This window comes from Microcebus murinus, chromosome 10 (genome assembly GCF_040939455.1).
Source record: "Microcebus murinus isolate Inina chromosome 10, M.murinus_Inina_mat1.0, whole genome shotgun sequence".
In the NCBI taxonomy this organism is placed as follows: domain Eukaryota; kingdom Metazoa; phylum Chordata; class Mammalia; order Primates; family Cheirogaleidae; genus Microcebus; species Microcebus murinus.
This window is the reverse complement of record NC_134113.1, coordinates 3,549,471-3,572,554: the sequence shown is the minus strand read 5'-3', so window position 1 is coordinate 3,572,554 and position 23,084 is coordinate 3,549,471. Positions and strand designations below refer to the sequence as shown.

The following is a 23,084-nucleotide window of genomic DNA, read 5'->3' as shown; positions in this document are numbered from 1 at the left end:
TCCCCCACACGCCTGCAGGCAGCCTCTTGGCGAGCTGTCCTGCTGAGAGAGGACTTCCCTCTCGCTCAGTCACCTCTGAGCAGCGCTCACTGAGGCCGCAGCCCGGAGGCGAGCCTGGGCGTGCCTGGCCTGGATGTCAGGGCTGGCATCTGCCTTTGGGGCTGCCCTCTGGGCACAGCTCCTGTGGCCCTGTTGCTGCTGCCAGCTGACCCCCAGCTCCCTTGGGCCACAGATGCTGCTTCCAATGACCCAGGCTGGCCCAGGGGCTCTGCGCAGGCTGCTGCCTGCTGCCCTGGCACCGGCCTCGCTCATGGCTGAGCACTGGGCTGGCTGGAAGGCTTCTTTGACGGAGCTTTCCTTTTCTCCAAGTCTTGCCGAATTTCCTGAGGAAAAGCACTGATGTTCTTCTGGACGCAAGGGAGGCAAAATCTCTTGGAGTAGAACAAGCTGCACTCCTGAAAGAAAGGAAAACAAGGAGGCTGGCACCCTGGGGACACGGTGCAGCTTCTCTCAGAGGCAGGCCGGCCCCTCACCACACGCAGGGAGCTGGGCAGAGCCTCCCAGGATGCATGGGACAGGGACATGGACAGAGCCAGGCCAGCAAGAGGGAAGGAGGGGCCCAAGGGCCTGCCTGGCAGGGTGTCCGGGAGAGGCAGTGGAGGGCCTGGGCCACCCTGGGAACAGCTGGGATGGGATAGAAAGACTCTATCCTTCACAGTGAAGTGACAATGACAGGAAGCTGTAGCACAAGCCACACCCAATAAATGGGGAATGCTGGAGTCCTCCCTCTCCTAGTCCCCACAGCAGGAACAAAGGCTTGGTGACAGCCTGGTCCTAGGAGCAGCCAGGGACGGGAGGGACAGCCCCACAGACCATGGGCGGGAGGCCAGGACTGGCCAGCCGCATACACTCTCCCCACGACCTGAAACACCAGAACCCCTAAGATTCACCCTGGTACGCGCTAATCCTGCGGCAGATGCTCGGGGACTTCTCAGACCAGGACCACTCTGGTCACACTGGCCATGCTCTGAAAGCCACACTGCTACACCTCCACCCATCCTTGGGTTTTCAGCTGTCCAGGCGAACCTGGCCCACTCAGCCTCTCTGAACCTCAGTTTCCTCATCTACAAAATGGGTTTAGCACTGCTTTACCTGACTAAGCTTGGGGCAGGAATGAAAAAAGCCTCACCTGTAAAATAGGTCCCAAGCACAGGGCTTGGCACACAATAGTTGCTCAAGAAAGAACAGTCCCTTCTTCTGGGATGTCCCTCTAAGAACATGTAGAACAAAGGTCACTGTCCATGGAGAGAGGAAGCACAGGGCAGTCTGCACTATCTGTGGGACAGTGAGGAGCCGTGTGCAGCCACTGGGGGTGGGACAGAGCCTCCAAGGATCTTCGCCCCAGGCTGAGACCCTCTAACTGACCCGAGCTGGCCCCCTCACCTGTCCCCTTTGTCAGCTATAGGGTGGACCAGCTGGCCTCTAAGGACTCTCACAGCCTCCCTACCTAGGGACTATTTTTGGGGTCTCCTGGAGGCTCTCAGGGATCAACACAGCAAGGACAGGCAGCCTCATGCTGCTCACCCACCTGGCCCACGCACACCAGCCTGCTGCACAAACTGCAGCGCGAGCCGAGGACCAGGAACCTGTCCTTGTCCGAGGTGAAGGGATCCTTCATGATGTAGCTTTCCTCCAGGAGGCTGCAGGAGAGTAATGCCCGCGGTCAGAGTGGTGGGCAGCAGCACGTGCCTCCCCAGGGCCTGCACGCTTCCGCACCCCTGCATGGGCTCGCTGGGGTGGAGGACTCGTCCGCCTGTGCTGAAAGGTAGTGACAGGCCCAGCAGCTGGGGACCATGCTGGAATTGAAATCGGACCTGCTCTCAGCTCACTGGGGCATAAGGCCTCCATCTGAGCACCCTAAGCCCTCCCCTCTATCCCAGCTGCCTGCCCGCTCCCATGCAGGGAGAACCTGGCACCTTTTCCATCCTCGCAGCCCCAGGAGGCAGGCTGGCCTCATGCTACACATCAGAATGAGACCACAGTGTAACATGATGACACCCAGGTCCCTGGTCAGCGGAGGAACCACAGCCAGAAGCTGGACGTCAAGACGTGAGCCCCAGGACCCCCTGGCTCTAGTCCAGGCCTGCTCTGGCAAGTCCCTGGGAGGCTGGTCCTCAGGACTCACTCCCACCAGTGCAAGAGCTGCAAGGAGGATGGGCTTCCCACTAAGAAGGTGTCACAGCAGGAATGACAACAGGGTGCAGCCCAAAAGGGAAGGCCACCATGGTCCCTTGTTTCCAGCTGCCTGAGCTGCCTGGGCCACAGTGCCTCTACTCCATTCAGCAGGTGCTGAACTCTGGGCTGGGAGTGGAGGAAGGGCCTTGGGGATTCTGGAAGAGTCAGACGGTACTCAAGCCTTGTCCAGGGTCTCCCCAAGTCACACCTGAAGCATCCAGAGCCTGGGCAGGAATAGGTCTAAAGCACAACACCCAAGCCGTGTCAGACTCAAGCACGGACCTGCCAACCAGCTCTGGGCAGGGGCTCCCCTGGCACTGGCCCCAAAAAGTATGTACTCACACCACTGACTGGGTGTTGGGGGGCTTCTGCCCCACGTAGCTGTACGGAGCTGTCAAGGCACAGAGCTCACATTCAAACATACCCAGGGGCCGGTGCTCTGCCTCGGACACCATCTGGAAGATCAAGAGATGAGGTGCATCACCTTCAGAACCAAGAACCACCCCCATCTCAAAGCCTCCCCACCTGCAGCATACTTCTCACCCACAAAACGCAACTGCCCCCCACTCCACACTTCCAGACAGGGAACCGCAGGTCTAGGGCAAGCAAGAGACATGCTCAACGTCACACATTATTTTCAAGTGCATATGAGATAGTCACCGAGACAAACTATATGCTGGGCCATAAACAAGCTCAAACTTTAAAAGATTGAAATCAGAATATGTTTCCCAATCCGAAAATAATTACATAAGAAATCAGTAACAGAAAAATACCTGAAAATCTTCCAAATATTTGGAAATTAAACAATATTCTCCTAAAGAAACCATAGTTCAAAGATTTCACAAGGGAAATTAGAAAATATTTTGAACTAAATGATAACTAAAATATAATATACTCAAATATATAGAGAGCAGCTTACGCAGTGCTTAGAGAGAAATTCATAGCTTAAAATTTTTATATTAGAAAAAAAGGTCTCTAAGTTTCCAACTTACGAAAGTGGAGAGGCCAGCCACGGTGGCTCACGCCTATAATCTTAGCACTCTGGGAGGCTGAGGTGGGAGGATCGCTCAAGGTCAGGAGCTAGAAACCAGCCTGAGCAAGAGCAAGACCCTGTCTCTACTAAAAATAGAAAGAAATTAATTGGCCAACTAAAAATATATAGAAACAATTAGCCAGGCATGGTGGAGCATGCCTATTGTCCCAGCTACTCGGGAGGCTGAGGCAGAAGGATCGCTTAAGCCCAGGAGTTTGAGGTTGCTGTGAGCTAGGCTGACGCCACGGCACTGTAGCCTAGGCAACAGGGCAAGACTCTGTCTCAAAAAAAAAAAAAAAAAAGTGGAGAAAAGCAAATTATGCCCAACATAAGTAAAAAAAATAATAAACAGAAATCAAAGAAATTGAACAGAAAAAAATCAATGAAACCAAAGCTGTTTATTTTCAGCTTTTTAAAAAAGTTCAATAGAATTGATAATCTCTAATTAGACTGATCAAGGAAAAAAGGAAGATACAAATTACCACTAACAGGAAGGAAAGTGGGAGCATCACTAAGACTAGAGACAGTAAAAGGATACTAGGGAAATGTTATGACAAATTTTTAACAATAAATCTGACAATTTTGATGAAATGTACAGATTTTTTGAAACGCACCAATTATCAAAAGTGACTCAAGAAAAAATTTAGAAGACCCTATATCTAGTAAGAAATTGAATTCATAATTAAAACTTTTCGTGGAAATGAATTTTATAAAAAGAACATATGAAAAACATCATGCCTACATGGCTTTACTGACAAATTCTGTCAAGCATTTAAGGAAGAAATAATACGAATTTGACATAACTCTTTCAGAATACAGAGAGAAAAGGAATACTTCCCCAGTTATTTTATGCAGTCAGAACAGTATTATATGGACAAAAAACCTGCCAGTATAACCCTGCTACCATTCACCAGACAAAGCTATTAAAGGAAAACTATGGACCAATATCCTTCATGAACATAAATACAAAAATTCTTGGCAAATATTAGCACGTTGAATTCAATAACATATAAGAAACCTAATGCATCAGAACTGAGTGAATTTCTCCCAGGAATGCAAGGTTGATTTAACATTCAAAAACCAGTGAATGCTATTCACAATAATAACAGAATAAAGGAATAAAATTATATATTCATTTCAGTAGATACAGAAAAAGCAGAACAAAATTCAAGGGTCTGGGCGGTGCTGGAAGGAAAGGCCCAGCTCCCACTTCAAACCAAAGTGGCTCCCCAACTGAATGTAGAATAAACTCCCTTCGTTGGCATTCAGACTCTTTAATTTGGGTGTTACCTTTTTCCACTATAGTCAAGTGGCTCACATCCTATCCTCCAAATATTCCCTGCATTTTCTCACTTCCTTGACTTTGCTCCTCCTGTTCCTTCCACCTAAAAGGGTCTCCCTATGCATTCCCCTCTGGCTGCCTTAAAGATTTATCTTTGGCTTTCTGTAGGTTAGATATCTGGGTTTTTTCTTTTAAAGTTAGTTATCCTGGCCGGGCGCAGTGGCTCACACCTGTAATCCTAGCACTCTGGGAGGCCGAGGCGGGTGGATTGCTCGAGGTCAGGAGTTCAAAACCAGCCTGAGCAAGAGCGAGACCCCGTCTCTACTATAAATAGAAAGAAATTAATTGGCCAACTAATATATATAGAAAAAAAAAATTAGCCAGGCATGGTGGCACATGCCTGTAGTCCCAGCTACTCAGGAGGCTGAGGCAGAAGGATTGCTTGAGCTCAGGAGTGTAAGGTTGCTGTGAGCTAGGCTGACACCATGGCACTCACTCCAGCCTGGGCAACAAAGTGAGACTCTGTCTCAAAAAAAATAAAATAAAATAAAATTAGTTATCCTTATGATGTTTCCTTAAGCAAATTCTTTGATCTGTGATTTGATATATTATTTTGGGAAAATTTAAGTATTTCTTCTACTGAGATTCTAACTGTAAATATGTTACACCATGTGATATTGTTGCCTATACTTCTTGGATGCTGTGTTGTAGATTTGTTTATTTCACTCTCTTTTCTCTTTGTGTTGCAGTTTGGGTAATTTCTATTGACTTATCTTCAAGTTCATTGACTTTTTTCCGTTGGCTATGTCAAATCAACTGATGTCCCTTTCAAAGGCACATCGTCTCTGCTATTTTTTATTACTATTTGCCATTGATTCTGTTTCCTTCTCCGCTGAAATCCCCTATGCATGTTGTCCATCTTTTTCATGCTTTAACATATTAATCCATACTTATTTTAAACTCCCTGTCTGACAGTTCCAACATCTGGGTCATAGCTGAGTCTGTGGATTGTTTTGATTCTTGACAGCAGGGAGTATTTTTTCTTATTTGCTTTTCTGTATGTGGCAAGTTTGGTTGAAAGCTGGGCATTTGGTAAGATAGTGGAGGTTAAGTATTAATAGTATTTATAAAACCTGTAATGTCTCTGTTTCTGCTGGGCCTTTGTGTGGGGTATTGGATCAGTCACGGTTGAGATGGTCTCAGAGTTACCACTGGCTTCAAATTTCTCTGGCATTACCCGTGCTTAGGGTGAGGATTCATTTGCCTGGAGAGGGTTCTCCTCTGTCATCTTCACCCTCCCACGGGCTGCAGCTGCTAGTTATACTGGGCTCCCTGTTGTCCTGATCCAGCTGCAGTCTCAGGCGTTCTTAGGAGCCCTGCCCGGTCCCCAGGTATAGGAGACCTCTAATGACACAGCCAGGACAGCTGCGATCTCCCCTCCTCTAAACCCGTCAGTGCGGTGTACGTACGTCAAACGATATGAGTTTTGAGTCAAACAACCCCAGATGTAAATCTTGGAAGCACGGGTCAAAACTGACTCTTAAAACATTAAAACCCACTTCCGGCGTGCGTGAACCCGATCTCGGTTCGCAGCTGGACACTGGAGTCACCAAGGCCCCAGGCCCAGCGGGCGGCCCGGCACCTGCGAGCCCCGCACACGCCCTTCCCTCAGCGGGCGCCGCTGCCCCGCACCGCTCGCGCGGAGGACCTGGCCGACATCGGGAGGCCTTTCCCGCGTCTTCCGTCAGGTCCCCGACGCCGCGAGGGGCCGCGCCGACCCCCGACGATCGGAACCGCACAGGCCCCCACGCCAGCGCCGAAGCCGGCCCCGGCGACAGGCAGGCAGGCGCTCGGAGGACCGTGGGCCCGGCCTACAGCGCGCTCGCCCCCGCCGGCCGCCGCTCCCGCGCGCACTCACCGCCGCCCGCGCCGCACGGCTCTGCGTCCCAGGGCGCGTGCGCGGCCCCGCCCACGGCGGCCCAGCCAGCCCCGGCGCAGGCGCAGACAAAGGGGGCGGGGCCTGGCGGTCGTCTTCCGCCTCCCTATTGTCCTTCCGCTGGCCGCGGAGAGCGCGCGCTTAGGGACGTACCAAGGGCTGAGGAGAGGGCCTCCGGGCGTCGCGTCTGGGTGCGCTGTGGCCGGAGCGCGCGGACTGGGGTGCAGTCTGGCCCTGCGAGGCGCGCAGCTTCCGTCTGGGGCTTGTGTCGGGTTCTGCGGGGTGGAGATCCCCGACGCGTGGCCCCGCGGAGACCGACACCTCCTTCCGCCCCGCGCCTCCAGGGGCCGGAGTGCCCGGGCCTGGGTTCCCCGCGCGCTGTCCCGGCGCCCCACAGGGCGTCAGCCCCCGCACGCTGCGGGGGACAGGACGGGTTCGAAGCGAGCCCCGTGCTTCCTGCGACCTTTGTAAAACGGCGTGGTCTCCACATGTGCCGCTGGGCTCCTAAGCCTCAGACTGGCCTGCGACGCCGCCCCTCGTGGCGTGCGCTCCTGTCGGCCCCCTGGGCCTCTCCGTTCGCCCCTCGCCCCCACACTAGCCACAGGGCTCCCTCGCCCCCCCTGCCCCCGGGGCACGACACGCTGCTCCTGGACCTGAAATGCCAGCCCCATTCCCGGGCCCTGGTGTGGGAGCAGTGTAGGAGAGGCGCCAGCAGGCCTGGCTGTGCCTGTGGCCTCCGCTCTGCCCAGTTGGAAACCCTCGCTCCAATCGCAGTGGGTCTTCACCTGTGCCTTGGGGACCACGGATTTTGCTGCCCTCCTTCCCCCAGTAATTTAAGGGTTTTCCGCGGAGGAGAAGGCCTGCCCCCTACACCGCATTTTAGTACCATGGAAACCAGAACCACTCTCAGACCTGAGCTAGAGGGGCCCCAGGAATTCGCAGGCATTTTTTTTTTTATGTTTCTAGCAGATATAACCTCAACTGTGCTTACAGCAGCGGCATTCTTTGCATCAATTCAAAGGTTATATACTGGGTTGGTTTTTTTTTTTTCTGGATCTGGCCAAAGATGGAACATGTTGAAGCATTTTAAATTTAACCTGTAACTACTCTCAGATAATGTGATGGCAATCCCATGAATGCTGTTCAAGCAATTAGACTTATTTTGGACAAGTTATGGATGAGATGCATTAGAATAATTAAGTAAAATAATATTCAAAGAACAAACCATGGTCTTTGGCAGAAAAGAAAGTTGATTTTGAATTTGATCTGTCCACAGCCATTAATATTAGAAAAAGCTTTAAGAAATACAAAATGATTAAATTATATTGCTAAGGTTTTTAGGGGAAAAATGGTTTTCCAAGAAAAACTGCATATGAAATAAGCACTAAGATAACATTCAAGTACTATGTAAGTGCCAGGTGTGGTGGCTCATGCCTGTAATCCTAGCTCTCTGGAAGGCCGAGGCGGGCGGATTGCTCGGGATAAGGAGTTCGAAACCAGCCTGGGCAAGGGGGAGACCCCCGTCTCTACTATAAGTAGAAAGAAATTAATTGGCCAACTAATATATAGAGAAAAAATTAGCCGGGCATGGTGGTGCATGCCTGTAGTCCCAGCTACTCGGGAGGCTGAGGCAGGAGGATTGCTTGAGCCCAGGAGATTGAGGTTGCTGTGAGCTAGGCTGACACCACGGCACTCACTCTAGCTTAGGCAACAAAGTGAGACTGTCTCAAAAAAAAGTACTATGTGAGCAAATTTTATATATATATATATTTTTTTTTTTTTTTTTTTTGAGATGGAGTCTCGCTTTGTTGCCCAGGCTAGAGTGAGTGCCATGGTGTCAGCCTAGCTCACAGCAACCTCAATCTCCTGGGCTCAAGCAATCCTACTGCCTCAGCCTCCCAACTGGCTGGGACTACAGGCATGTGCCACCATGCCCGGCTCATTTTTTCTCTATATATTAGTTGGCCAATTAATTTCTTTCTATTTTTAGTAGAGACGGGGTCTCGCTCTTGCTCAGGCTGGTTTTGAACTCCTGACCTCGAGCAATGCGCTTGCCTCGGCCTCCCAGAGTGCTAGGATTACAGGCGTGAGCCACCGCACCAGCCCTATGCAAGCAAATTAAAACTAGGAAATAGAAACATTCACTGGAGTCTAAAGAAAAACATTCATATACAAATAATCCTAAAACTAATTTCTATAGAGACTGTTTTCTGGCCACTGTAGATCAAAGTGTAGTCTCTACTGATAAAGAGAGATTTGAACAAGGTGAGTAATTCACTGCAATTTTCAGCTTTATAATAGCACTGAAAAATGTAAAAGAAGAAAAACTTAAGAAATCCTGTATGAATCTAGATATTGTTGTAAGAAATAGTAATCATAGTGAGATAACAGCTTATATGATGAAAGCATTTTGTAATGTTTTCTGCAATCATAATTTTTCCTGTGCATTCTCCTTAACAGTGTTTAAACATGATATTGATATTCATGGTTCAATTCTGAATATCAAGCCTTAAAAATCTTATTCATAAGTGCAGTTGCAATCTCTCAGCAAAGTTTCTCCCTATTGAAATAATTGAAACCTGCAAAGTAGGAAAGGTTGTCTAATTTGACACTATTTTGAATGGAACACAATTGTGTGAAAATCTTTATTATATCAACACAATGATTCTTCTGAAACGAAGGCAAGAAAAATAAAATGTATAGAATAAATAATTTATGGATTATGTATGTCTTTATTACTCATTAAAACATCAGTGGCCCATCACAGAACACCCAGGGGTGGACAATAAAGATTAAATTCAGTTATCTTTAATAGCTTGCCAATTTTCAGTTACGTAAAACCATAGCTTTATGCATAATTCTTTATTTTGTCCTCATGAAGGTCTATTTATCAAGGTAGATGGATATGTTTTATATAAGAGTTTGTAAGTTTTTAAATATTTAGACATATAGAGATTTGTAATCCTGCTCTGGGGCCCACAAATGTTAGGGATAAGTTTGCAGGGAAAAATAATTACCCATATGTTGTGGTAGTACTTATAAAATGTATAAATGTGGTCTGAAAAGCTAATTACGGTATTGAACAAATTGTACATCATGTATTTAGATGAAGACTGAGAATAGAAATCTGAAAATAGAAGGAATTGAATTCATATTAAAATCTAGAGCTAAGTGTTGCTAACAGCAGCAAAGGGGGTTCTGTGGAAGAGTAACTCCTTTGCACCCCATCTCACTGAGGATGAATACCATCCTATTCATCGCATCCCCCATTCCTGCCAATAACGTTCAGGTCTAAAGGCTTGCATTTTGCTTTGAGTGCTAATTAATGAAATGCCAGAAGCAGGCCTTAAAAATGCCTGTCTGTGGGAGTATAATGAGAACAAAGGCGTCTTAAAAGACTCCTTTAGAAACTGTTGCCATGTCCTGCAAAATGGCCTTCAAAAGAAACCTGAATTATTATTTGTCTTACTTGATACTTTGTCTTCCTGATAAGGTTAAAATTGGCATCTCTGTCTCTAAACTATATAAATTCTTGTCATTGCTCTGTCAGGTTAGAACAAAACCTCTGGTACTTACCCCTTTCCCATCATGCATGGGAAAAATCCTATGACTGCTAGATTTCTCATTTTTACCAAGAAATTGAGAATCTTGTCTCATTCCGTAGGACCCACAGCTGCTGTTCCTTGTCCTCACTCACACCGCCTCCAGTGCTCATTCCTGCCCCCCCCCCCCCCCGACTGCCTGCCGCCTCTCGGGCTGACTCTCTAGTGATTGTCCCGCTGCACAGCTCTAGCTGTGTTGGGGGAAAGCTGTCCCCCTTCCCTGTGCTTGCTTCCTGGGAAGGGAAGCCAACTTACATAGCCCTGTGCCCCCCTCAGCCCCTGGAGAGTGGCAGAGGCTTTAGCTGATTGCTGAACTGGGGGAGAATGCCTGGGCACACCCACAGAGAGCATGAGTTACACCCAGCCCGCCAGCAGCCTCCGCTGCCTCCAGGGGCCGGCTGCCCAGCCCGGCCTGCAACCGGGGCTCCAACTCCCTCTCTCTGCGGCTCAATCGGCAAGTGCATTTGACCAGGCCGCATCTGGCCTCTCTCAGCAAAAAGTCATCGTTTGGCCCCTTGCAGACTCTTTTTCTCAATCTGTCCAGAAGTCTGGTGGTTACCAGAGGTGCCATCTAATGAGCGTCTGCTCCAGTCGGAACCAGTGGGCCAGTACGGGCCAGGCCACTCCCATATCCTCCCCACCAGGGAAGTCAGAAAATCCAAATCTGACCCTCGACACCTGTGGCCTCGAGCTAGTCTAGGCCTCTTCATTTTCTCACCTAGCAGAGAAGACTGCCGCCTGCTCAGGGTCACAGGCGTCCCCTCTGGAGGAAGCGATGGACGTGCTGTGGCCATTTCAGTGCAGCTCAGGATGACAAAGACACCAACGTGTGCACAAAGCAAGCCACCCACCTGCCTGGGCTGTCCCCCTTTCTGGCCCTCCACTTGGAGGGCGGGAGCACTGTGTATATGCCCCTCACGCAGAAATCACTGCAAGTCTCACAGAAGTAATCTCACATTTAATTCCAATGAAGTTTAAAGTGGCATCTACATAAACAAACATGCTTCTGAGTGAAATGTCACAGCCGCTGGCCCTTGTTTCTCTTAAGTAATGAACTGTATTTTCCTTATTGCTAAATAACCCACCATACCACAAATAACCGAATGCCCAAATCCTGGGTGTACATATATTGCTATATTCGATACATAGAACACTTACTGTATTTCAGTGTTAACCCATATGCACCTTTTTGTTGTTTAACAAAAGCCTCGTCTCCTGGTCAGACAATGTTATTAAATTTTACTTTAACTCACCGCAAACTTAAGGCATAAATGGGAAGCTCCCGACTTCTGACCCCTGTATTCCCAAGCACAGAGCAAGTCCTGGAACTCCCTGTGAGGCCCTGGCCCAACAGGACTGGGGGAGCGGGGCCCGCAGCCTTGATCTGCAAAGAAGACTCGCAGTGAGGCTGAGGAGTCTGGAGCCCTGCCCCAGAGCAGCGGGCCATTGGCTTCCAGCGTGGGTGGAAGACAGCAGCGCCCGGAGCACCCTTGCCCGGGCCAGGTCCAGGGTGGGGCCCTTTCTGCTCCCTCCCTCAATCTGGTTCTCATGCCGGGTGGCTCTAACTCCTCCAAACTGCTGCAGGGTTTGCCGCTGTACCAGGAGTCAGGTAATTCCCCTGTAAAGGGAAATCAATCCAGGAATCCTACACTGTGATCTCCTCTCTCCCCAAATACTACGCTACGCTCCCACTTTCGAGTTCCCAAGAGCGGAGGCCAAGAGCGGGGACACTTCCACATGCAGGGTGCGCACTAGCAAGGACACAGGTGGAAAGCATGGCTGAGCCACTAACACCCCTCAATCCCCTTAGTCCCACAGACCCAGCGTTTGGGGAGACCCTCGCTTACGGCGCTTGAAACCGCCGTTCATCAAACGACAAGGTAAACCATTTTCTTCCCGTTGATGTTCCTGGTCTTCAGCCCCAGATACCGGCGGTTATTCTTCTCTGGCTGCCCGTACAGCATGTCGACAAGGAACTCGGGCTCACCTTTGGCCCTCGACTGGGAGGTCTGAAAGCCAAACACAGTCCTTAGCTTGCCGCACAGGTAGGCCATCGCTTCCACTTCGTCCGACGGCTCCTCGTACACGGGCTGCTTCATCTCCTCGTAGGCAGACAGGATCACTGCCTGAAATAAGTTGATCAATATGCAGATCATCACCAGCATGAAAGACGAGAGGAACAGGACCCCAAGGATCCTGTTGTGGGAAAATTCAGTGTTCTGGAAAGCCGAAACACAATAGGAAAATATGGTCTGAGTGGCATGAATCAGATTGCTGTAGTTCCACTCGTGCTGCCCGAACACCAGGTAGCCGAAAGCCATGTATACAAAGAAGTACACGGACACCACAAACGCCATGTGACAGATGCCAGGAAGGGCCGCCTGGATGGCCCTCTGAGCCAGGCGCACGTCGTAGAAGAATCTGGTATACCTGAGGGTCTTCAAAATTGTCAGAAATAACAGGAAACCCAAAATTATCCTCATGGTGTGATCGACTCGAGAAACTGCATGGAAGGGAATGAAGTCATTGGGGTTCGACGAGTAGAACTGAATCATACCGGCGGCCAAGAAATGCTTCCGGAGAAAGAGCACAATCAACACAGTAAACATGCATTTTAAAGCAAAGTTGAGCAAATTATACACACTTCTCATGTAGGAGGCTCTTTCTTGCGTGATGACATAACCCTCGTCAACAATGTAGGCTAAGAAAAAAATGAGAATGGCCACGTACAAGTAGATTTCTGCTGAAGTTTTCCTGTTGAATTCAGCAAGTGAGAAGGAGTATACAGATATGCTGGTGTTGACAACTCCCAACTGTGAAACCTCGAATATGACCGAAATGCTACAGAACAGATTCACGTCTGGATTAAAAGTTGTTAATTCTAAGATAACAGCCCACGTCTTCTCGTCAAGCCAATTGCTTTCTTGAAGTTCTTTGAGCCTCATTGTGGAATGGAACTTCTGCTGTTTTGGAAAAAAGTAGAAGGCGTATCCTCCTGATCCATAGGTATACAACGACCCGTAGGAATAATACACCCATTGCTTTCCTTGTTGCTTATAAGCAAAGCCATTGGTATTGCGTGGGTGCTGTTGATCGATTTTATTCCAGGAGCTAGAATAGTCTTTTGTGTCTTCCGGGTCGATGCCGTATTTGGGATGACAACGAATTTCTCCTTTGATGCTGTTCTGCACAAAGTTATCGGCTGGCAGACACGGTCTCTCGCTAGATGTTGCTCTCACTTGCCTCATCAGCGGAAGGCCAAGGATGGTGGACGAGTCGTCGGGGAAGAACGTGGGATTCAGGTCATTGTGCAACAAGGGCAGCAGCACGCTGCTCAGCCACCGGTAGATGTCTTCCAGCTTGGTCACCCCGCCCAGGTCCACGGAGAGCTGGTCACGGAGGAACTGGTTGTAGTAGAAGCAGTCGGTGTGGCGCAGCAGGCCAATGGCGACCAACAGGAGGGCCAGGAAGATGAGGTGAGTCACCAGGTAGCTCAGGAACAGGAGGGCTCTTCTCTTGATCCTCTTCTTTCTTTTGAAGATTCTGACTTCGTCCTCCGTGAGGGGCTGGTACATCCTCGTGCCTCGGATATGGCTGATGTGGTCGTGCAGCCTCCTCATCTCCTCTGGCTGCATGTTCATTCTTTGCAGACTGATCTCCGAGTAGTGATACTTGGTTGACCACGAGAGGTTTTTACAGTACTTGGTCTTGTTTGTCCTGATGCCTGACAAGAGTATGATTTTGGACGGTTGCACCAGGAAGACTGACTGACAGAATGAACAGAAACATGCAAAGAGCCACTCTATTGACTTCTCGTAGCCGTAAGTCAGCCCATAAAAGACAATGAAGAAGGAGGATATGCTGGAAGTGGCAAAAACCAAGAACCATGCCAGATAAACACACCACCGAGGCAGGACAATCCGGGACTTTTTTTTAGGTTGGGGAAGATCCTCCTGAGAGGAGCTCTCTTCAGAATAAACAGCCTCATCGTCCTCTCTGTTGTTGTTGTTGTTGTTGGAATTTGCGTTTGGTCTTTGGGTCTCCTGGGCCTTGGTTTCTGCTTTCTCAGACTGGCGCTTTGATCTAAAGGTTGCTTTAACAGAAGGCTTGGGAAGCCCAGGCTTCCGCCTGGACGCAGGCTTCGCTGTCTTTGCGGTCTTCGCAGTCTTCGCGGTCTTGCCGGCGTGTGTCGCTGCGGCTTGACGAGCATGCCAGTTTCCCAGGCGTTCCTCCCAGTGGCTACCGTCTTCTGCTATCAGGGGGTGCTTCTGAGGAGACACCTCCTCTAGGTTCACTTGAGGTTTCCTCTGGGAATAGGTGAACAAAAAGGTTATTATTAATTGCACAGGGATTGTAATTAAGACACTTTCAATTCCTATCATCATTGATCTGAGGTAGCGCCTCTCTCTTGACTCGGTTTCTTCTGCTCTATTTAGATTAAAGAACATGATGTTACAAACAAGAGAGCTTAGCAACATTGCTAAACAACAAGACAATCTTTGGAGCCTGGTGAATGGTTTGGGAACCACACTGGCGAAAATGGAGAACCACGTGTGGTTTTTCCCTAGCTTATGATTCACATCTATAAAGAAAAAGTCTTTTTTGGTCAGAGGCTCATCTGGGTGGGTAACGTGAAATGTCCTGTCCAAAGTGGTGTCAACAGAAAGCCATTTCCGGCATATGAACAGCCAAATGTGCCTGCTAAACAGATTTTCCACTTTGATTCGACTTAAATACCAACTGGGTGCTCTGCCCTCGTTGTTGTGCCACACGCGGATGGAATGGATGTCCCCCAAGTCACTTTTTGTCGTTAGGAGGAAAGTGCTGATGCTTGCTCGGTACAGAGTTGTAAAATGTGGATGGCTTAAACAGTGCACGTCACTGGTACTTGCGGTGCCCCTAAGCTGCACAAAGACATCGGCTCTGGTCCCAGCCCCACAACGGCTTCCTGTAAAAACAGTGACCAAGTAGCATGTGTCATCATAAGGATCATTATCAGGTAGAATTATCACATTTTCCCGAAGAATCTTGTCCATTTCATCCCTGTGCAAGGCCCAGAAAGCTAGGGCTGTGTAAAGAAAGATGATAAAAAGCACAGTTAAGAGGCTCACAGGGTTTTGGTAAACATTCTTGATGACCTTTAACTTCAGATCCACGTGGTTAGGGACCACAATCACCCTGGCCATCACGTAGCGGGTGTGCAGGGGAAGGCTGCTTAGCCTGACTGTGCCCACCTGCCGCCTGGCCCGCACTGCATGCCCGCAGACACAATGTACCTTGTGCCAGGTCGTCTTCTCCCCGAGCACGCAGTTGTCTTCCCGCCAGTCGCTCTTGCTCCCATACTTGTCCAAGCACTGAACGCTGAAAAGAGAAATCCTCACTAGCCTGTCATTGGGCCTTATGACAAAACTGGGTGCCTGCAGAACCACAGATATGGTACACTGGGATGAGTGGCTGCGCTGAGCTATGACCTGCAGCAGAGACAGTGGTAGGCACACCACGCGGGCTGCCTTCACCGCGCAGGCGGGGTCAAACAGGGCACTCTGACTAACAACTGGAGGGATGTCATGAGGCACGAGGAAGGTGGCGACCAGAGCCGTGGGGGTGAGCTGACTGCCTGCGTACACCAGCACCTCGAACAGCAGGGTCACTTCAGTTGCAATGTGGACCAGCACCTCCCTGAATGCTCTGATGTCCACTTCAAAGCTAAATGCCCCTGTTGTCTTCTTCAAGGCCCCATCAAGCTCACGGCTGGGTCCCACTGTGAGATTAAAAGCTGCAAAGGTCACGTTTTTTCTGACAAGGTACACTTCCACTACATCGGGGGTGATCTCTATCACAGTACCATTATCTGTGGCTCCTGTCATTCTGAATCCAACCACCTCCGCTGAAGTGCTTTCTCCATCATTTAACCAAGGAAAAGGGTCCTCTGCAAACTCACAAAACATCGTAGAAATGGGAGCGTCTGCAGGCAGGGCGGGAACACTGCTCACATTGAGTGTTGGATAGAAACAATTTCGGCAGTGTTTCTCGTCTCTGAAGACCTGGGTAACCTTCCACTTTTCAACTTTCTTGACGTACATGTTGAAGTTGGGGGTTCTCATGACAGTTGTTTCAGTTCCTGGCACTTTACTAGCCAATATTGTGTCTGATAGAGATTCTATTACATAGAAAGGATCTTCAACCATCTTCTGAGAATCAATCCGTTTTAAGATATTGGACAAACCTGTTAAGATTCCAGTGCTCACAATTTCTATTTGTTCAGAGCTAAAGCGTTTATCTGTTTGTTGATACTCTTGCAGGGCTTGACTTGCTTGCCACATCCTCTCTGTGGCACGTTTCTGAGCCTCTTGAGTGAGTTCAAAGGGTTTCTGCGTTAATATGCTAAGAGTCGTTACTAACTGGCTAATTTCCGCCAAAGTGCTTGTAGGAGGAAGGAAAGACTGACTGACAAGGTGTTCTCGGAGATAGTCTTTACTATCTTGGAGAGATAATTCAGGTTTCATGCTATTCAAGATGGAAGCTGCTATATACGTTAAGTAATTGGCAGATAAAAATTCCTCATCTCGAATCAGAGTAGTTAGCAATGAAAATGGCCCCATGGTGAGTTCGAATAACTGATCCAACACAATAGTTGATGAGTTTTTGTCAGTAGGAGCATGTACGGTGGCATACAAAGTCACCTGAGTAAAAGCCCCTAGAGAGTCATAAACCTGAGCATATATTTTTGTGGCATAGTGATTAGCCAACATACCAACAGGAAGAAAGGAAGGGGGTGCTGTGGACTTAGTACCCAAATACAGGATGGCCCCCAAGGTGTTTTCTTTTACTGAACTGATTTCACCAATATTGTGCAGATCAGAAACAATTATTTTATATGTAAGAGGGATATGCTTGTCCTTAAAATTACTACATTGGACAACAAATTTAGTAAAAAGTGCAATTCCTTTAGTTGGATTAATTTTGCATTCTCCAATTTGAGGGCCATGGTTAGTAACAAACAAATGGCTGAAGACTGAGATATCTCCACCCCAACTTGCTACATGTAGAGAAGCTGAAAACTCAGCTTCCAAAAAATGACTAAAAGCAAAAGTTTTTATAGACAAATAAGCACTATTCCTTCCTGTTACCGTTTGCCCCACCCAGTCAAATAGCACTTCACTGCCCAAAGAAGACAAAATAGACCACTTATAGAAATCACGCCTTGCACAATTTGTGCAATTAAAAAACAGAGAAAATCTATCTGATACAATTAAAATTTGATCGCAATTTTCAATACATGAAATGAGTGCGCTAGCTTTTGGTCCTTGGAGGACATGCACCCTTTTATCAGAAAATGCTGTTCTGGTATCTTTCTGTATCATCATTCTGAAAAAATACACCTGGGCACCTTTAAGTGTTTCTGGCAAAAGTGTTAGCACAGGGCCAGTGGCCCACGGCCAGTTGAGATTAGTCTGCTCTGGGTGGCAGACTTCCTTGCTCATCACCAGTATCTGGTCTTCATGGTAGTTTTGTGGATTTGTGGTACAGTGCCAAGAAAACCGGAGTCCCTCTAGTGGGTCATCGGCCTCTGGGTCAGAGGACATTGTTCCGTTCAGAATCAGCTCCTCGTTGAAGTCCACTGTCACGTTGGGATTCCCAAGAATAACGGCCTTCAGGGGACGCGTGACAATGCAGACGTAGATGGCGTCCGATTCCTCCACTACAGGCATCCTTGGATTGCGCGTCTTGATGGTCAATGTGAAATTGAACATGTACACCCCCACGGGTAAAGAGTAGGGGGGGATGCCTATGAATAACACGCTGCGCCCTCTATCGAGTCGCGACAGGTCCATGGGTTGCGTCCAGTCGGGCTCGTCGTTCACGGAGGGCACGGCGAAGACATGCCAGCTCTCGGAGATGGAGTAGGCGAACAGGCAGTTGTAATCTGCGGTGGCGTTGAGGGTGACCTCCTCCTTCCTCGACAGGAACACGGTGGTGCTGTCGTTGTTCGTGTTGATCTTCACCTTCTTGATGGTGCAGGCCCCTAACTGACAGGACACGTTAGACGCCGTGGCGGTGCGGTTGGGCGAGCCGGGGGCCTCCAGCACGACGGGCGTGGGTCCGTCCGTGGGGCACGGGGTCCGGGCCACGAGGCCGGAGGAGGGGCGGCGGTCGGCGGGCGAGCGCGCGGCGCGGCGGGCGCGGGCCGGCCGGACCTCCCCGGGCCCGAGCAGCCGCAGGCGGAAGGCCCAGGCCAGCGGCCCGGCCGAGCGCGGCAGGCGGGCGGACCACGCCAGCGAGAGCCGGCCGCGGGCCGCCGAGACGCGCAGGTCCACGTGCGCGGGCGCCGCGGGGCCCAGCGGGCCGCGGAGCAGGACGCGCACGCCCAGGCAGTACCAGCCCGGGGGCCGCGGGGACACGCGCCGCCAGCCGCCCGCCCGGCCGGGCCCGCCGCGGAGGAAGCAGAGGTCGCGGCTGCCGCTGAGGAGGACGCCGCCGTCCCGGGCCGCGCGGCGCCGCAGGCTGAGGCGGGTGGGGCCGCCGCGCTCCCTCAGGCCCCCGGCGCCCCTGAGGAGGCCGCCCGGCGGCCAGGCCGGCGCCCCGGCGGCGGAGGCCCGGGCCCGGTGAGGAGCCGGCGGCGGTGGCGGGAGCAGGCCCAGGCCCAGGTGCAGGCCCAGCAGGAGGAGGAGCGCGGGCCCGGTCCTCATGGTGCCCGCCCGGGAGGAGCTGGGAAGGCGCCGGGCGGGCCCAACGGCCGCGGGGGCGCGAGAGCAGGCGGGCCGGCGGGGCTCACGGGGACAGCGGGGCATCCGGCATCGAGGGTCGCGGGGCGGAGGGGCTCGGCGACGGCGAGGTCCCGGGGGCAGCGGGGACGCCGCGGGGTGAGGGGGTTCGCGGTGCGCCCCCACCTCTCGGTCCTCATGTCGTGTGGGCCCCAGGATCAGGGGGCGCGGGGTGAGGTTGATTCCGCCGCGTAGACAGACCCGGGGAGCAGGCTTCGTAACCCCACTCCCTTGGGAAAACCGGTTACAAAACACTGGAAATCAAGAGGGAACCGTGAGATCCTGGGGGCCCAGGGAGGCCTGACTTTGGGGTTCCTACTTTGGGTTTATCGTGCACTTTTTCGAGTTTCCGAAGCCGAAACCTTATTAGGTCATTGGTTTTAGGTCTTTCTTCTTTCCTAACGCATTTAAAGCTGTGAATTTCCTGCTACACACTGCTTAACTGCATCCCATGTGTTTGTTGTATTTTTGTTGTTATTCAATTAAAAATATTTCTGATTTCCCCTTGTTTTGACCCATGAATCATTCTAAATTATTTTAAAATGTGTTATTTAATTTCCAGATTTTTTGGAGTTTCTATCGAAATCTTATTGGTTATTAATTTCTAATTCAGTTGTGTTGCGTGCAGAGAATACGTTCAGTATGATTTTTATTCTTTTAAATTTATTAAGGTTTATTTAAAGCCCATCATGTGGCCTGTGTTGGTGTATGTTCCATGTGCACTTAAAAAGAATGTGTATTCTGTTGTTGTTGAGTGTTCTGTAAATTATGTGTGATGTTATAAATTGGAGTGTTCAGTTAGGTCAAGGTGATTGGTAGTGTCGCTCAGATCTTGTCTTTTCTGAATTTTTGTCGATTAGTTGCTGAGAAAAATCTCTCCCACTTGAATTGTCTCTTTCATTCTGTTCATTTTGCTGTATGTTTAGGGGCTCTATTTATTAATGTATACACATTTGGTTTTTTTTTGTTGTTGTTTCTGATGTGTTGCCCCTTCTATCACCAGGAAGGGTGTTGCCCCTTCTATCTCTATTTCTGGTAATAATCTTTGATTCAAAGTGTAATTTACCTGATATTAAAATAGCCACACTAGCCCTCTTATGCTTACCATTTATATGGCATCTTTTTGTCATTCATTTACTTTCAACTTATTTATGTCTTTACCTTTAAAGTGGTCTTTTGTAGGCAATATGTAATAGACTTTTTTTGAATCCAGTCAATCTCTGCCATTTAGTTGAAGTATTTATACCATCACCATTTAATATAATTATTGGTATGGGTTGGATTTAGGTCTACACTTTGTTATTTCTTTTCCTATTAACCCCTCTGATTTTTTTTTCTTTCGTTTTCTCATTTAGCATTAGCCATTCCACACATTTTTTGAGCGCCTACCATGTGCCAGGCATTGTTTTTAGGTGCTAACCCTAGTCTCAAATTCTCATAGAACTTCCATTATAATGGGAGTGATCAAAAGTCATCAGGCCAAGATTTAACATGTATGATTTCAGGTGTGACAAGTGGTGTGAAGAAAAGTAAGGCAGGTGAGTGGTCAGGGGTAGGGATGAGAGACGGCAGTCAGGAAAGTCTCTCTGAGGAGATGCCATCAGAGCCTGCAAATCTGCATGAAATGAGGGAGCAAGCTCCGAAAAGAGCTAGGGAATAGCATTCCTAGGAGAGGGAGCTGTACGTGCAAAGGCATGGAGGCAGGAAGGAGACAGAAGGTTAGCTGTGTGGTTGGGGTAAGCAGGGGAGAGGGAGTGGTGGGAGATGTAATTGGAGTGATGGCCAAAGATAGAACAGGCAGGGCTTCCAGGGTGAGGTAACTTACACACTTGAATCTTGTCTCAAGTGAACTGAGAAACCTTTGGAGGATTTTGAGCGGGAAAGGGGCCTGATCTGATTTCCATTTTGCAGGCAGCATCACGCTGTGTGGGAACTAGGTTGTAGGTAGCCAGAGTGAGAGAAGGGAGTCCAACGAGGAGGGGTCCTGTGAGATGAAGGGGCAGGCCTGACTGCTGGAAGAAAGCCAGGTATGCAGGTAAACTGATCTTGACTTGGTTTGGGTTTGTGATGGGGGGAGGTGGTGAACAGCGGAAGATTCAGAAAAGACAGCACTTGTTAATGGATTGGATGTTAGCAGGACCGGCTATGTAATTTTCAGAGCCCTATGCAAATGGAAATTGCAGGCTTCCTTGTTCCAGAATTACTAAGAATTTCAAGATGGCTAAGGCAGAACATTAATCCAAGCCTGAGCCCTTCTAGGTGTGGGGCCCTGTGTGATTGCCCAGGTGCGCACCCATGAAACCAGCCCTGGATGTCAGATGTGAGTGAGAAAGAGCAAACAAGGATAACTCCACTTTTGTTTTGGTCACATCATGTCTGTTAGCTCTGTCCAGGAAGGGGTCTGTATGCTGTTGGACCTCAGGAAATTGCTGCTTTGATGGATCAAACATGGTCACATGTCAGCAGTTTCCTGTGGGTCACCCTGATCTAAGTCTGGTATTTAGTGGTGCCATGGACTGAATATTTGTGTCCCCCCTCCCCAATTGAAGCCCTAATTGCTGATGTGATGGTAATTGGAGGTGGGGCCTTTGGGAGGTAATTAGGGTTAGTTAGGTCATGAGGGTGGTGTCCTCATGATGAGATTAGTGGCCTTATAAGAGGAGAAATCTCTCTCTCTTTCTCTCTGCATGTGCATGTACCAAGGAGAGATCTGGAAATCAGGAGGAAGGCCCTCACCAAGAACTCGACCATGCCGTCACCCTGACCCTGGACTTCCAGCCTCTAGAACTTGAGAAATAAATTGTCGTTTAGGCCACCCAGTCTGTGGGATTTGGATGGCAGCCGGAGCTGACTAGGACGGGAAACATCAGAGCTGGAGACTCAGGTTGGAGTCAGATTGCATAGGGAGGAGGTGCCATGGAGGAGTGGACAGACCCTGGAGCCCCCCAATATCTAAATGTCAAGCCAAGGCAGAGACAGAGAAGGAGGGGCAGTGGGGCAGGAGGAGACTGACAAGGGGGTGGAGTCACTGCAAGAGGGTTTCAGGAGTGTGAGGACAGCTGTGTCAGATGTGGGGGAGGTGAAGTGGGGAAAGTGGCCTCTGGGTTTGGGAACAGGGAGGCTTTTGGTGTCCTGGATAAGAGCAGTGTCAGTGGAGTGGTGGGACACAAGTTTGAGTGGCGTGGAGCCCTCCCAAAGTGCTGGGATTGCAGTTATGGGCCGCCAGCCTAAAATTCTTCATATATTCTGGACCCTAGACTCTTACCCAATACACAATTTGCATAACTCTAGTTCTGGAGTTTGTCTTTTCACTTTGCTGGTAGTGTCCTTTGATGCAGAAAAGTTCTTAATTTTAATGAAGTCCAATTTATCTATTTTGTTGTGGTTGCTTGTCTTTTTGGTATTATATCTAAGAATCCATTGCAAAATCCAAGGTTATGAAGATTTAACCCCTGTGTTTTCTTCTAAGAGTTTTATAGTTTCAGCTCTCACATAAAACAAGTAATATTTTAATGCAATATTTTTGAAAATCACAGTTAATGCAAAAAATCCATGATGTACTGAACATCAACATTTTAAATTAAAACAGGATCTGCCCCTCACGCTACCTAGTTGACTCCAAGTTTGTGGCAGATGTCTGACGCTGCAGGGCGGGGAGCTGTCCCTGGGCTGCACTCCCTTGAGAAGGGAGGGGCACGAGCCCCAGGGCAGCAGTAGGACTCATTAAAGCAGGTCCACGACCTGTCCGCCCCAAATGATATCTGAATACGTGGTGTGCGCGCGCAAGGATGGCTTCCCAGTGGGACTACATAGAACTTGAAGGCAACCGCTGTCCCAGGGCTCCCCTGCCTCCCAGGGGACCCTGACTCCAGCAGCCTCCCCAGTAGGGTCCCCGGAGGGGGTAGGGGAAGACAGGCGAGATCCAGCTGAACCACGGGGCGCATCCCGAGGCCGGCGCCCTGGCCTTCCCGCCCCAAGCCCCCAGTCCGCTGGGGAGGCAGGCGCGAACACGGAGGCTCGCACCAAAGTGCCCTCCAGTCCCGCAGCCCGGGAGCAGGGGAGCCCGCGGACGCCCCTCGGACCACCGGACTGGGCGGCCCGGCCCGGCGCGGCGTCGCTCGGCTGGGCCTCGGGAGCCGGCGGGTGCCCGGGGGCCGGGCGGGTGTGCCCGAACCCCACCAGTCAGCTGGCGGGAGAGCGCCGCCCCGCCCCGCCCCGCCCCGCCCCTCCC

General features: G+C 50.0%; 2 protein-coding genes across 4 annotated transcripts; both read right to left on the bottom strand.

Annotated features, from left to right (window-relative positions):
• Positions 1–164: 164 nt before the first annotated feature.
• CDPF1 (cysteine rich DPF motif domain containing 1) lies at positions 165–6,503 on the bottom strand. Of its 3 annotated transcripts, none has more exons than XM_012757083.3 (4): positions 6,469–6,503; positions 2,578–2,690; positions 1,589–1,700; positions 165–455 (listed from the first exon to the last, which is right to left on the bottom strand). In XM_012757083.3, exons 2-4 carry the CDS (start codon positions 2,688–2,690, stop codon positions 309–311), a joined length of 372 nt encoding a protein of 123 aa, XP_012612537.2. In that variant the 5' UTR covers positions 6,469–6,503; the 3' UTR covers positions 165–308. The 3 variants fall into 3 exon arrangements, with proteins under 3 accessions (XP_012612537.2, XP_075863030.1, XP_012612555.2); XM_076006915.1 differs by lacking the exon at positions 6,469–6,503 and adding an exon at positions 6,110–6,459; XM_012757101.3 differs by lacking the exon at positions 6,469–6,503 and adding an exon at positions 3,228–3,522.
• A 4,309-nt stretch (positions 6,504–10,812) lies between these two features.
• On the bottom strand, positions 10,813–18,778 carry PKDREJ (polycystin family receptor for egg jelly). Its single transcript, XM_020287828.2, has one exon. It carries the CDS (start codon positions 18,776–18,778, stop codon positions 11,957–11,959), a length of 6,822 nt encoding a protein of 2,273 aa, XP_020143417.2. The 3' UTR covers positions 10,813–11,956.
• Positions 18,779–23,084: the final 4,306 nt, after the last annotated feature.